Raw genomic sequence first — 15,285 nt, 5'->3', positions numbered from 1 at the left:
GGGGGTGTGGGGGAGGAAATGAATAGGAATTTGTCCTTCGTAGGGTTGCCAAACCCTCCCAAGATTGCCCCACAGAGGTCAAAATCCTTCCTAACAGCACTGTGGGTGTACCCACACCACAGTTACTGTAGAGGTTGAAGAAAGAGACTCAACACCATCTTCTCAAGGGCAATTAGGGATGGGCAATAAATGCTGGCCTAGCCTAATGGCACCCGCACCACATAAATAAATAAAATTAAAAATTTTTTGTTTGTAATTTTCCTTGAACATTTCTCTTTACCAGACATAAAAATATTGAAAATGGTGTCAAAAGGCTGTTTGGCGGACAGTCAAAACATCATCCAATTGAGGAATGAGTCTTTTTGCCTCCCATTTAATGGAGGAAGGCACAAAATGGGTTTCTTGGCAAACTAATAACAGGTACATGGGTGTCTGGTTATGTGAAAGATGGCATAGTGTTGAGCACTGCCGCCTCACAGTGCCAGGGACTTGGGTTCAATTCCGGCCTCGGGTCACTGCCTGTGTAGAGTTTCCCCGTGTCTGCGTGGGGTTCCCCTGGATGCTCTGGTTTCCTCCCACACTCCGAAGATGTGTGAGTTAGGTTGATTGGCCATGCTCTTGGTGTCCAAGGATGGGGGATTAGCGGGGTTACGGGGATAGGGCCTGGGCAGGATGCTGTGTCGGAGAGTTGGTGCAGATTCGATGGGCCGAATGGTCTCCTTCTGCACAGTAGCGATTCGATGAAATACATTTAATCGCAGTTGGCAACCCTTATCCCTTAAAGTGCACACAGGTTGCAATAGAGAGGTTTTGTTTTTAAGTAAAACATTCCTTTATGAAAAAAAGTGATTTGATTTATTATCGTCACGTGTCAATATGCAGTGAAAAATATTGTTTCTTGCGTGTTATACAGACAAAACATACCGTTCAGAGAGAAGGAAAGGAGAGGGTGCAGAGTGTAGTGTTATAGTCATAGCTAGGGTGCAGAGATAGATCCATTCAAAGTCTGATGGCAACGGGGAAGAAGCTGTCTTGAGTCAGCCGGTACGTGACCTCAGCCTTTTGACTCTTTTTCCCGACGGAAGAAGGTGGAAGAGAGAATGTATGGGGTCCTTAATTATGCTGGCTGCTCTTCCGAGGCAGCGGGAAGTGTAGACAGAGTCAATGGATGGGAGGCTGGTTTGCCTGATGGACTGGGCTACATTCATGACCTTTTGTAGTTTTTTGCAGTCTTGGGCAGAGCAGGAGCCCATACCAAGCTGTGATACAATCAGGAAGAATGCTTTCTATGGTGTATCTGTAAGAGTTAAAGAATGGAGAACGTGTCTAACCAAACAGCTGATGTGTGTGTGAGTCAGTTGATGGAAGATATACAAAGCTGATGATGAGATCATGTGGGAGTCTCATTCAGAAAGGAGCGAGAGAAAAGAGACTGGGACAAGCAAAAATGTAACAAATCAACAATAATTTGAGAACAGCCTGCTATAGGAAGGAGCTTGTGGTTACATAAAGACTTGGATTTCTATAGAGCTTTTCATAACCTCTTGACGTCACACAACATTTCACAGCCAGTGTGTAACTTTAGAAGTACGATCAGTGTTGTAACGTAAGGAGCAAGGGCGTCAGTTTGTGGGCAGCACTTCAGCAGGTCCAGCTGAATGCCCAAAATCCTTCACACGCACGACACATGATTTCTGGAGTGCAGTTACAGCTGATCAGTCGCTATTTTGCATTGAGTAAGATCGATAACTGACTGGTCGAATTTTAAGAGGGGTGAATATTGGCCAGGATGCCCTGGGCAATCCCTGAGCATTTTTAATGTAACATTGAGCAAGCCCGCAGGGCCTCAGTTTATGATCCTATCCGAAAGATTATGGGGGGGGGACGGATTTCTCTGGCCTCCCAGCCGCATGTTTCCTAGCAGTTAGAGGTGAACAAAGAACAGTACAGCATAGGGACAGGCCCTTCGGCCCTCCAAGCCTGTGCCGTTCACTTTGTCCTATCTAGACCAACCACTTCTATCCCTCTATTCCCCACCTGTTCATATGTCTATCCAGATAAGTCTTAAATGTCATTAACGTGTCTGCTTCAACCACCTCACTGGGCAGTGCATTCCACCACTCTGTGTAAAAACATTTCCCCCCCCCCCCCACATCTCCACTGAACCTCTCCCCTCTTGGGCCCCCTTGTAGTCCTCATTCCTGCCCTGGGAGAAAGATTCCTCCAGTTTGCTGTTCATTAGCAGTAGGATTCCCTGGTCCCGCTGCTGTCAGTGGGATTTCCCGTAGACCTCACCCCCCACACTTGCCGTGAAACCCGTAGGACGGGGTGCGCTGCCAATGGGAGCTGAGAATCCCACCGGTATGTGGGCGGTATGGTGGCGCAGTGGTGAGCACTGCTGCCTCACAGCCCCAGGGAGCCGGGTTCGATTCCCAGTTTGGGTCGCTTTGTGCGGAGTTTGCACATTCTCCCCGTGTCTGCGTGGGTTTCCACTGGGTGCTCCGGTTTCCTCCCACATTCTGAAAGATGTGCTAGTTAGGGCGCATTGACCCGAACAGGCGCCCGACTGCGGAGACTGGTGGAATTTCACAGTAACTTCATTGCAGTGTTAATGTAAACCTTACTTGTGACTAATAAATTAAACTTTATACTTTATAAACGGCCCCCTATGTCTCCTATAATGACAGCACTTCAGCCACAGTGGAGCGCCATACCTCCAAATTGGCCTGCTCAATTGGAACTGAATGTGGATAAACCCCAAGAAGCCAAGCCCAGCCTGAATGATTGGCGTATGTGGAGACTGATTGGCCCTTGTACATCATAGAATCTGCAGTGTACAAGGAGGCCATTCGGCCCATTGAGTCTGCACCAACAACAATCCCACCCAGGCCCTATCCCCATAACCCCATGCATTTATCCTAGCTAGTCCCCCTGACCCTAAGGGGCAATTTACCATGGCCAATCAACCTAAACCGCACATCTTTGGACTGTGAGAGGAATCATGATGTGGGTATGCCGGCGTTGGACTGGCGTAAACACAGTAAAAAGCCTGACAACACCAGGTTTTAGTCCAATAGGTTGGACTAAAACCTGGTGTTGTCAGACTTTTTACTGTGAGAGGAAACCAGAGCACCCGGAGGAAATGCATGCAGACGCGGGGAGAGTGTGCAAACTCCACACAGACAATGACCCAAGCCGGGAATCGAACCCGGGTTCCTGGCGCTGGGAGGCAGCAGTGCTAACCACTGTGCCACCGTGCTGCCCCGAGTGCTGTGTTTGGATCACTGACTTGATGGTAGTTTGACAAATTGCAGTGGTCACGGTATGTGTAACCTGATTAGCTATTGATCTGAAATCCAAAGACTGCGGTGTTTTAAACTTAATGAGCTGTTTTAACAAAGGCAAAAGCTTTGGTAGCTCACCTCAGCATATTAAATAATTCACATAAAAATGTATATCCACATATTTGCCTCACTGCAGATCAGAGTCATACATTATTCGATCGAAACGTACAAGATCCTGCGGGGTATTGACAGGGTGGATGTGAGGAAGATGTTTCCTCTTGTGGGGGTATCTAGTACTGGGGGGTGTCGCTGTTTAAGAATAGGGGGAACACCCATCTCAAGTAGAGATGAAGCAAAATGTTTCCTCTCAGAAGTTCGTGAGTCTTTGAAACTTTCTGCCTGAGAACATAGAACATTACAGCGCAGTACAGGCCCTTCGGCCCTCGATGTTGCGCCGACCAGTGGAACCAATCTAATGACCCTCTAACCTAAACTATTCCAATGTTATCCATATGCCTATCCACTGACCATTTGAATGCCCTTAAAGTTGGCGAGTCCACAACTGCTGCAGGCAGGGCATTCCACGCCCTTACTACCCTCTGAGTAAAGAACCTACCTCTGACATCCATCCTATATTTATCACCCCTCAATTTAAAGCTATGTCCCCTCGTGTTAGCCGTCACCATCCGAGGAAAAAGGCTCTCACTGTCCACCCTATCTAATCCTCTGATCATCTTGTATGCCTCAATCAGGTCACCTCTTAACCGTCTTCTCTCTAACGAAAACAGCCTCAAGTCCCTCAGCCTTTCCTTATAAGACCTTCCCACCATACCAGGCAACATCCTGGTAAACCTCCTCTGCACCCTTTCCAATGCTTCCACAGCTTTCTTATAATGCGGCGACCAGAACTGTACGCAATACTCCAAGTGCGGCCGCACCAGAGTTTTGTACAGTTGTAACATGATCTCACGGCTCTGAAATTCAATCCCTCTACCAATAAAAGCTAACACACCGTACACCTTCTTAACAATGTTATCAACCTGGGTGCCAACTTTCAGGGAGCTATGCACATGTAAGCCAAATCTTTGAATAGTTCTGGGGCAGAGGTGGATAGGTTCTCAGTGAGCAGTGGGGTGACAAGTTAGCAGTGGGGGGGGAGGTGAGATACAGATTTGAGGTTATTATCCGAGCGGCCGTGGTCTTATTGAACGGCGGAGCAAGCGCGAGGTGCTGAATGGCCTACTCCTTGTTCCTATGTTCACATTTTAGTTTAATTCCTTTGTGGGGCGTGGGTGTTGCTGGCTGGCCAGCATTTTATTGCCCATCCCTAGTTGCCCTTGTTCAGAGGGCAGTTGGGAGTAAACCACATTGCTGTGGCTCTGTTGTCGCATGTAGGCCAGACCAGGTTAGGACAGCAGATTTCCTTCCCTAAAGGACATTAGTGAACCAGATGTATTTTTCCGACAGTCATTTCATGGTAGATTCTTAATTCCAGGGGTTATTTTTTATTGAATTCAAAATCCACCATCTGTCATGGTGGGATTCGAACCCTGGTCCCTAGAACATTAGCTGAGTTTCTGGATTAATAGTCTAGCGATTGTACCACTAGGCCATCGCCTCCCCTAGTATAAAGTGCATTGACATCTTTTGACATCATACGGTCTGATAAAAATGCGAGAGTTAGCAGGACCTTACCCCAGGGTGTGGTCTGGGCTGACTCCCTGATTTAACCAATGGTTTGTAATTGAGAAGAAAAGGCTTCGATAACTCAGGATCCTCTCTGGCCCTACGCTTTCTGTTTGCTTCGGTCATGAGGGTGACCCCAAGTGTCAGAGGATTGAGATAGCAAGAAAGTCTGAATAAACTGGAACTCATCAGCCTTAAAAGAAGCCAGCACCTCAGAAATATTTCACAAGAATGCATGGCATTGAGATACCACAAGATAAATAGCAACAGGAGGACACTGGGAAACAAAATATGTTTATGTTAGCACTGCTGCCTCACAGCGCCAGTGAACCAGTTCGATTCCCGGCTTGGGTCACTGTCTGTGTGGAGTCTACACATTCTCCCCGTGTCTGCGTGGGTTTCCTCTGGGTGCTTTCCTCCTTCCACAGTCCATGGTTAGGTGGATTGGCCATGCTAAATTGTCCCTTAACGTCCACGGGACTAGCTAGGGTAAATGCATGGGGTAACGGGGATAGGGTCTGGGTGGGGTTGTGGTCCGTGCAGGCTCGATGGGCCAAATGGCCTCCTTTTGCACTGTAGGGATTCTATAGATTTGGAATCGATACCAGGAAACTCTTTGCGCAAATTCTTAACTTGGGGAAGGGATGAAAAAGAAAATGTGGGAATGACAGAACAGGCCCATCAGAAACTGTGAAGAGACAAGAGGGATTAATAATTCGGGTTAATCCGTTCTGACAAATTCCATGGCCTAGATTTCTTTAACACAGTTGTTGACTGATTAATATGCGATCCCTATTTTGCTGTTCCTGTTTCACTTGGGTCAACATTCATAGTTCAGTTCTGCAAGAAATCCCAGCTGGAGTGAACTGCCAGAGGGGGGGAACTAAAACTTTGGAATCATTTGAGGCAAGGACGTCCAAATGGCGAACTTCGATACGCAGGCTGATCTGAGGCCTGGTAACTGGCCCAGGCTAAATTGGCCCAGTTATTTCCTGATTTTTTTTTTTGCTTGAATTTAACGAGCCTGTGGCTTTGGAAGGAAAATGCTTCATGTGTTCATGTCTTGTTGGTAATAAATTGAAAATCCAAACACCAAAGTCTTTGTGGGTAAGTGTGAGGTTATCCAATTTGGCAGAAGGTTGAATAGGTTAGGACTTTATTCCCTGGAGCGTAGAAGAATGAGGGGAGATTTGATAGAGGTGTATAAGATTTTGATGGGTATAGATAGAGTGAATGCAAGCAGGCTTTTTCCACTGAGGCTAGGGGAGAAAAAAACTAGAGGACATGGGTTAAGGGTGAAGGGGGAAAAGTTTAAAGGGAATATTAGTGGGGGGGTGTTCTTCACACAGAGAGTGGTGGGTGTGTGGAGTGAGCTGCCAGATGAAGTGGTAAATGCGGGCTCACTTTTAATATTTAAGAAAAACTTGGACAGGTACATGGATGAGAGGGGTGTGGAGGGATATGGTCCAGGTGCAGTGGGACTAGGCAGAAAAATGGTTCGGCACAGGCGAGAAGGGCCAAAAGGCCTGTTTCTGTGCTGTAGTGTTGTATGGTTCTAAATAGGAAGGAAAATTATTGCCTCAATGGAAAGTAGATTCAAAATGTGTCCGGGTAGAGGGATCGGGGTGTTGTATGTTCATGAATCGCGGAAAGTCATCATGTAGGTGCAGCATGCAATAAAAAAGGATGTTTGCATTTATTGCAAAGGGACTGGAGTATAAAGGGTGGGAAGTGTTGTTGCAACTGTTAGACCACATCTGAAGTTTTCCACCCCATTTTGGTCTCCTTATTTGAGGAAGGATGTTGTGGCATTGGAGACAGTTCAGAGGAGGTTCACCAGATTGATCCCAGGCATTGAAAGGGTTGATGTGTGAGGGGAGATCGAACAATTTGGGCTTATACTGGCTGGAGTTTAGGAGGATGAGAGGGATCTGCTCAAGGTATCTAACATTTTAAGTCATTGATAAAGTAAATGTAGCCCAACAGTCTCCTCTTATGGGGCAACCTAGAATGAGAGATCACAGGTACAGGTTGAGAGGCAGTAGATTTAAAACTGAGGTGAGGAGGAACTACTTCTCGCAGAGGGTGGTGAATTTGTGTAACTCGTTGCCCCGAAGCGCGGTAGAGTCTGAATCATTGAATGGTTTCAGGAAGGAGATGGATATATTTCTAATAAAACAAATGAATTTGGGGAAGAGGTGGGGAGGTGGATTTGAGACCAGGGAGAGATCAGCCATGATCTGAATGAATAGCGGAGCGGGCTCGAAGGCCTGAATTTGCCTATTTCTGCTCCTAATTCCCACGTTCCTGAAGATTTCCAGAAGACACTCATTGGAAAAATAGAAATGTGCACCATTGAACCTAACCTTGGCACATAAATTAGTAATTTTTTTAGGATATGGGAGAGAGCCAATAGGGATAAACATTCTCTCATTAGTGGGACAGTTTCCCAAGTATCTGTACAGGGGCCTCAGCTTTCACCATGTCTATCGATGGCTTTGGTGAAGAATAATTCATATTGATGATTGGTACAGACTTGGTGGGCCGAATGGCCTCCTTCTGCACTGTAGAATTCTATGATTCTAATGGAGTCAAATGGCCTTTTTCTGCACTGTAAGGATTCTGTGATTCTATGATAAATAGACTTGTGATCCCTGGGCCTTTGTGTCGCTTATCAACGTGGCCCCGAAAATTAGGAGTTTGGAAATCCCTGACTTGAAAGAAATGGGAATGCTGTAGTAGGTCAGGGAGACTATAAGATTAATGAGATGAGGTTTATTGACCATTCATATTTATCCAGTGTTACAGTGTTCTCACTGTGACAATGATGCATGGCCTTGTCAAAATTAAAATGGCCAAGAGCCTTTTATCCCTTGAGGACGCCCCTTTAACCGAGGTCATGTCATACTAATGGTCCTTTGAAACAACACAGCATTTAAGTTATGAAGATAGATTGGAGAGAAGGCGGTGAAGAGGAGGTTTGATCGAGATGTTCAAAATCATGAGGGAGCTGGACAGAGTGGAGAGGGAAAAACTGTTCCCACTTGCACAAGGATCGAGAACAAGAGGGCACAGATCTGAAGTGATTTACAAAAGAAGCAAATATGATATAAGATAAAGCTTTTCACACTGAGTCTCTCAGATCTGGAATGCGTTGCTCGGATGTGTGGTGGAGGCTGGTTCAATTGAGACACTCAAGAAAGATTTTGATGGTTATTTGAATTGAAATACTGTGCAGGAGTACAGGGAAAAAACAGAAGAATGGCAGTAAATCATCATTTATTTTATTTGTCACACATAGGCTTACATTAACACTGCAATGAAGTTACTGTGAAATTCCCTAAGTCACCACACTCTGGCGCCTGTTCGGGTACACTGAGGGAGAATTTAGCATGTCCAGTTCACTTGGCCTGCACATCTTTATACTGGAGGAGGAAGTCCGAGCACCCGGAGGAAACCCACGCAGACATGGGTAGAATGTACAAACTCCACACAGACAGTGACTCAAGCTGGGAATTGAACCCTGGTCTCTGACGCTGTGAGGCAGCAGTGCTAACCACTGTGCTACCATGCTGTCCATAATGCTCATTTGAAGAGCCAGTGCAGACACAATGATGTTGATTTGATTTTTTATTGTCACATGTATTAGTATACAGTGAAAAGTATTGTTTCTTGCGCACTATACAAACAAAACATACCGTTCATAGAGAAGGAAAGGAGAGAGTGCAGAATGTTATGTAACAGTCATAGCTAGGGTGAAGAGAAAGATCAACTTAATGCGAGGTCGGTCTATTCAGAAGTCTGGTGGCAGCAGGGAAGAAGCTGTTCTTGAGTTGGTTGGTACATGAACTCAGATTTTTGTACCTTTTTCCTGACAGAAGAAGGTGGAAGAGAGAACGTCTGGAGTGTGTGGGGTCCTTAATTATGCCGGCTGCTTTGCCGAGCAATGGGAAATGCAGACAGAGTCAATGGATGGGAGGCTGGTTTGCGTGATGGATTGGGCTACGTTCATAACCCTTTGTAGTTCCTTGTGGTTTTGGGCAGGGCTGGAGCCACACCAAGCTGTGCTATAACCGGAAAGGATGCTTTTAGTGGTGCATCTGTAGAAGTTGGTGAGAGGCCTAGCGGACATGCCGAATTTCCTTAGTATTTCTGAGAAAGTTGGTGGGCCTCCCCAAATGGCCTCCTCCTGCTCTGTAACATTTCTGTGATAGTTTTGAAGTGGAGGAAAAGTAATCCAGTCTGGTCAGAATTGCGTAGATTTAACTTTAATACTTTTTATTCTCCCTGGTTCAGATTCTGGAGAGGACGTTGGAGCCAGACAGTTCGGATGAAGAGCCCCCACCTGTGTACTCCCCCCCTGCCTACGACATGCACGTATTCGACCAGAGTTATCCACAGCTCCCTCCCTTGCCACCTCGACGGTAAGCGCCACGACTGCGGTCAATCTCTTGCTTTTGCTGGTGACCTGGGCCCGTGCGGGTGAGGGTCTCCCACTCAGAGCAGTCAGAATGGTCCAGTGCCCGCTTGCCCTGCCTTTCAGTCAATGCCAGCTCAAGTCACACCAAGGCCACCTCCTGGATTTGGAGAGACATTGCACCTTTGGCCAACAGTAGCTCAGTTGGCGCACATTATTCCGGATTTGGCAACCCGTCCTTGAACGAGGATCAGTTCCCTCTGGAGATAACTTGGGGAATGGGGAGGTCACTTTCTGTTCAGCCTGGCGCGTAACCAGCATCAGGGAGTAGCAGGCAGCTAATACCTGGTATCACACCCTGGCACCATCTTAAATTCCTCCTGTCATTTTTCTAGCAGGGAAAGGGACTTGAAGGTGAAGAATATTCCCACATTGTGGTACAGCTGGGAAGTGTTGTTGGTAGAAATCTGTCTGAAATGAATGGTTCAGGAAAAGCCACTACATTGGTCTTAACATCAAGGTGCCCCCTGACCCTGTCGTCCATCGCTTTGCTCAGCTTTCTACAGCTCAGGGTTTTCAATGTGCTGTTGGACACCGATGGGGGCTTTCAGAGGTCAGCACAAGAAATAGAAGCAGGATTAGGCCACCAGGCCCTTCAAGCCTCCTCCCCATTCAATACAATCATGGCTGATCTATGCTGACCTCCGCTTTTTTTCTGTGCCATTTCTCTATAGCCCTCTGTCCCTCGATCTACCAAATATATATCCACCTCCACTTTAAATATTTTTAATGATCCAGCCCCCGCTACCCTTTGGGGCAGAGAATTCCAGAGAACCTTCTGCAAGAAGAAATTTCTACGCATCTCAGTTTTAAGTGATTGGCCCTTTATCTTGTAGCTCTGTTCCCTTGTTCCGGACTCTCCCACTCGTGAAAACATAGACCCATAGAATCCCTACAGTGCAGAAGGAGGCTCCTCGGCCTGTCGAGCCTGCACTGACCACATCCAGGCCCCAAGTCTGCAGCCCCACACATTTATCCTCTTAGTCCTCCTGACCTTAGGGTCAATTTAGCATGGCCAATCAACCTAACCCGCACATCTTTGGACTGTGGGAGGAACCTGGACCTAACCTGTCAGATTCCATGGATTTTTCAGCATCTAAGATAGATGTCAGTAAACACTTTGAATTAACCAATCTCATTTAAACTCTTGTCTTCCTCATGATTTTTCACTTAATTCCCTCAAAGCTGCTTTATCTTGGATTGTTTGAACAACTGAACACCTTCCAGGGTTTCAATCCCATCTCCTGAGATTCCATTCTCCTGGACTGCTGAGTCTGTACTCCAGCCTTTACTTACTGCTGCAATTTCAGTTCTTTAAAAACTGGCTAGCTTCCCGGAACTTGCACTGTGCCGTTCACCAAGCTCCAATCTCTCCAGCTACTCCAACAATGAGCGGCTCCAAGGGCTGTTTCTGAGCCCTAACCAGTTTCAGTGTGAAGCCTTATGGTCGCCTTATACCACCTACCCATCTCCCCAGGACTTCTCCTGAGCCCCACGGAACCAGCTATCAGCAGCACTTTTGCTGCCTGCAGCCTGTTTATGGGCAGCACTTTATTCAGTATAGTCTGTTCCCTTGCTGCAGAACACTCACTCTGAGACACTGCTTGTGGAGTGCACCATATGTGGACCCTGAGAGAACAGGAACTGTAATGGCCTCTGTGTCCATGTTCCAACCCCACTTGGTCCATGTGAAGTTGGGAAATTTGAGAGGATCAAATGAAAGGATTTGCATGACCCGACTGGGGTATTTGTTTGCTTTTTCTGCATTTTCAATCTCAGATTTCTACAGATCTCATGTCATCCAAGGGCTGTTTAATTTAATTGTCTCTCAGGATGTGAGTGACACAGGCAACACCACATTTATTACCCATTTCCAGTGACCCTGAGAAGGTGGTGATGGTCTGTTCCCCAGGATGTGCCTGTTGGTACAACTGAGGGAAATTTTTTTATTGTCATGTCAGTCAGTCCACGTAGAAAGGGCAAGTTTTTAAATTTGATCATGGGACGTGGGCCTCTGTGGTTGGGCCAGCATTTATGCCTAACCCTAATAACCCTTGAACTGAGTGGCTTGCTAGGCCATTTCAGAAGGCAGTTAAGAGTCAACCACATTGCTGTGGGTCTGGAGTCACATGTAGGCCAGACCAGGTAAGGACGGCAGATTTCCTTCCCTAAAGGGCATGAGTGAACCAGATGGGTTTTTATGCCAATCGACAATGATTTCACGGTTATCAGTAGACTTTTAATTCCAGATTTTAACTGAATTCAGATTTCACCATCTGCCATGGTGGGATCCGAACCCTGGTCCCTTGAACATGATGCTGAATCTCTGGGTAGCTAGTCTATAATATCACTAGACCACTGTCACTCCTCAGTTTCCATCTCTTGAACTAGTTAGGTTTTCTTGACAACCGGCCATTTTGCTGATGTTTTTACTGCACTAGCCCATAAGTTATAGACTTAATGAGGTAAAGTCACAGCTTGGTAGGGATTGATTTGACGTCTCAACTTGTACCACAGTAACCACAATGGCACAGGATCCACATAGCCAAGCAGAACACTACAGTCCCTCAAAACCATGGCAGAAGATTTAAGTGTATTTATTAATGTCACAAGTAGGCTTACATTAACACTGCAATGAAGTTACTGTTAAAGTCCGCAAGTTGTCACACTCCGGTGTCTGTTCGGATACACTGAGGAAGAATTTAGCATGGCCAATGCACCCAACCAGCACATCTTTCAGACTGTGGGAGGAAACCGGAGCACCTGGGGGAAACCCACACAGACACAGGGAGAACGTGCAGACTCCACACAGACAGTGACCCAAGTTGGGAATCGAACTCAGGTCCCTGGTGCTGTGAGGCAGCAGAGCTAACCACTGTGCCAATTTGTCTCTTTCCTCTATGAATTCAGTCCCTGCCATGTGTTTGCAAAAAGGGCATTGGGTGATATTCCAATTGGGAGATATTCTTTGCAGGAGAGTCCAGACATTGGATAGCAACAAGTGATTGAAGATGGAGTGGAGAAGCATCATAACTGGTGTTGGTCCACCTCACATTCACTTTGTAAAGTGATTGGGGGGGAGGCATTTCATTGAATGATCTGCTTCTCACTTGCTGTAAGAATTTACTTTAGATCCTGATACATACTTAATTCTTGCAGTTTCATTATTGCCGCAAACCTTCAAGAGGTTTGTTTGTTTTATAAGTTGCTGTTTGAATCTAGCTGTTCCATCTCCAGCTGTTTGGTTTGACACCAAGCTTGAGGGTATATGAACAGAAACAATATTTAAATGCCCCTTGTCAAATTGGATCAGGCTTCATGGTGATCTGGGCCTCAAGCGACTGAACTATTCGAGCAGTGATTAAACCTGATGTGGCTGCATTACTGTCACTATTCTGTTGCACTATCTATTTGGTGTCACTTTGGTTGTCTTCCCCTCAAAGAAGCAGCATAGTTTAAAGTTTATTTATCAGCATCACAAGTAGGCTTATTAGTTTATTTATTAGCGTCACAAATAAGCTTATTAATTTATTTATTAGTGTCACAAGTAGGCTTACATTACTGTTGCAATGAGATTACTGTGAAAATCCCCTAGTTGCCACACTCCGGCACCTGTTGAGATACATTGAGGGAGAATTTAGCATGGCCAATGCACCTAACCAGCACATTTTTCGGACTGTGGGAGGAAACCGGAGCACCTGGAGGAAACCCATGCAGACACAGGGAGAATGTGCAGACTCTGCACAGACAGTAACCCAAGCCAGGTGTTGTGAGGCAGATGGAATCTTGGTGTAGCATCTCATCTCAAAGAAGATCGATCTTAACTACATGTCCCTGTTTTCACGTATCAGTTTGAGTCCCTGTCTCCTTATTTGAGAACACTTAGAAACATCACCGTCATTCTTAGTTTCCATTTTATTCCCATTAAGATCCGAAAATCTTAATCCCTAAACTGCCTTTGTATCCATTAAATTCCCCTCCAAGTCACTCATCATCCTGAATCGGGAATGTATCATCGTTCCTTCAACTGGAATCCTCCCTCCCTCTCTAACAGCACTGTGGGTGTACCTACACCACATGGACTGCAGCGGTTCAAGAAGGTGGCTCGTCACCATCATTTCAAGGGGCAATTAGGGATGGTCAATAAATGCTGGTCTAGAGTGAAGCCCACATCTCATAAATGAATAAATAAAATGCAGCCATTCTTGGTACTATTAGTCTTTCATAGCATCACAGAATCTACAGTGCAAAGGGAGGCCATTCGGCCCATCAAGCCTGCACCGCCAACAATTCCACCCAGCTCATATGCCCGCAACTTTATATTTATACTCCTGACGCTTTTGCATGGCCAATCCATCTAACCCTCACATCTTTGGGCTGTGGGAGGAAACTGGAGCACCCAGAGGAAACCCATGCAGACATGGGGAGAATGTGCAAACTCCACACCGTGTCCCGAGATGGGAATTGAACCCAGGTCCCTGGTGCTGTGAGGCAGTAGTGCTAACCACTGTGCCACCTCATTGTTAATGCTGTTGGAGTGGAGGAAGGGTCTGTCTCTGACACCTGTCCCGGGTGTCTAATTCCATTTATCAAATAGTTTATGTTGATTTCTTTGCCCAACTGCTCTTAGCCCTATCGGTAAGTGCGTCCACCATAACATCCAGTAGAATTTGTGATCTTGATATTTGCACCAAGTTCCCAACACAGAAAGAGGACACACTTCCCAACTGGTCATTCACCATCCTGGAGTGGAACCATCTGCAGAGACCATTCAAATCCTTGCTACAACCTTTTCACAATCTTCACTTCCCGCTGATAGGATTTTTCATCAAGCATATGATCATCGAATCCCTCCAGTGCAGAAGGAGGCCATTCAGCCCATCAAGCCTGCACTAGCAACAATCCTACCCAGGCCCTACCCTCATCACCCCCACATATTTACCCTGCTCATCTCCCTGACACGAAGGGGCAATTTAGCATGGCCAATCCACCTTACCTGCATATCTTTGGAGTCAGCGATGGGGGACAGGCTCATGTAATCAATGATAATGAAAACTTGCTGCTACGTGGACCTTGGTCCTGCTGCAGCTGCAGGCTGTGACCACCAGCAGCTCCACTGATGCACCGGGAGATAACAAGAGATGGGAGGATACCTGGGGGCAGCAGAGACACCAGCAAGGATCAGATGGGCCAAATGGCCTACTTCTGCGCTGTAGGTTCTTTGTAATTCTGAGTAAGGAATGTCTTGGGTGGGGGAGGGTTGGGGCTGGGGGGGAATACACATGAAACGTGGCCTGGCATATTGTTGTTCCATTCCTGATTAACCCATTGTGGTCACAGGCTTGATGTACAGAATGTCGTTGGGAAGCAGTCTAAGATGTGGTATCGGAACTGGAATCCCCCGTTACTTGGCAACCTGCCCGATGACTTCCTGCGAATTTTACCACAGCAGCTGGACGTGGTGCAGGTGAGCTGGACTTTGATTTTATTTCTTCTTGCTGTGAGGACACAAAGGCCCTTATGCACGTTTGAAAGGATCAGGAGAAATCGAGGTACTTGTGGTTAATCCAAGTCTGGGTTTTAGGCTGTTTTCAGAGTTGGGCTATCTCTGTTCCCCCCTCCCTATCTCTGTTCCCCCCTCTCTATCTCTGTTCCCCCCTCCCTATCTCTGTTCCCCCCTCCCTATCTCTGTTCCCCCCTCCCTATCTCTGTTCCCCCCTCCCTATCTCTGTTCCCCCCTCCCTATCTCTGTTCCCCCCTCCCTATCTCTGTTCCCCCCTCCCTATCTCTGTTCCCCCCTCCCTATCTCTGTTCCCCCCTCCCTATCTCTGTTCCCCC

At 46.6% G+C, this 15,285-nt stretch overlaps 1 protein-coding gene across 3 annotated transcripts in view; it reads left to right on the top strand.

The window, feature by feature from the left end:
- The window catches only part of cuedc1b (CUE domain containing 1b), a 133,762-nt gene that overhangs the window by 104,457 nt on the left and 14,020 nt on the right, over window positions 1-15,285 (top strand). For all 3 annotated transcript variants that reach the window (XM_080210494.1, XM_080210496.1, XM_080210495.1), the window contains exons 3-4: window positions 9,267-9,394; window positions 14,788-14,914. In XM_080210494.1, the coding sequence (XP_080066620.1) occupies window positions 9,267-9,394; window positions 14,788-14,914 (255 nt within the window). The remainder of the gene's footprint in view (window positions 1-9,266; window positions 9,395-14,787; window positions 14,915-15,285) is intronic.

This window comes from Carcharhinus amblyrhynchos, chromosome 23 (assembly GCF_965287045.1).
Source record: "Carcharhinus amblyrhynchos chromosome 23, sCarAmb.v2.hapA, whole genome shotgun sequence".
Lineage (NCBI taxonomy): Eukaryota > Metazoa > Chordata > Chondrichthyes > Carcharhiniformes > Carcharhinidae > Carcharhinus > Carcharhinus amblyrhynchos.
Note: the sequence above shows the minus strand (reverse complement) of the source record. Positions and strands in the feature narration are given on the sequence as shown.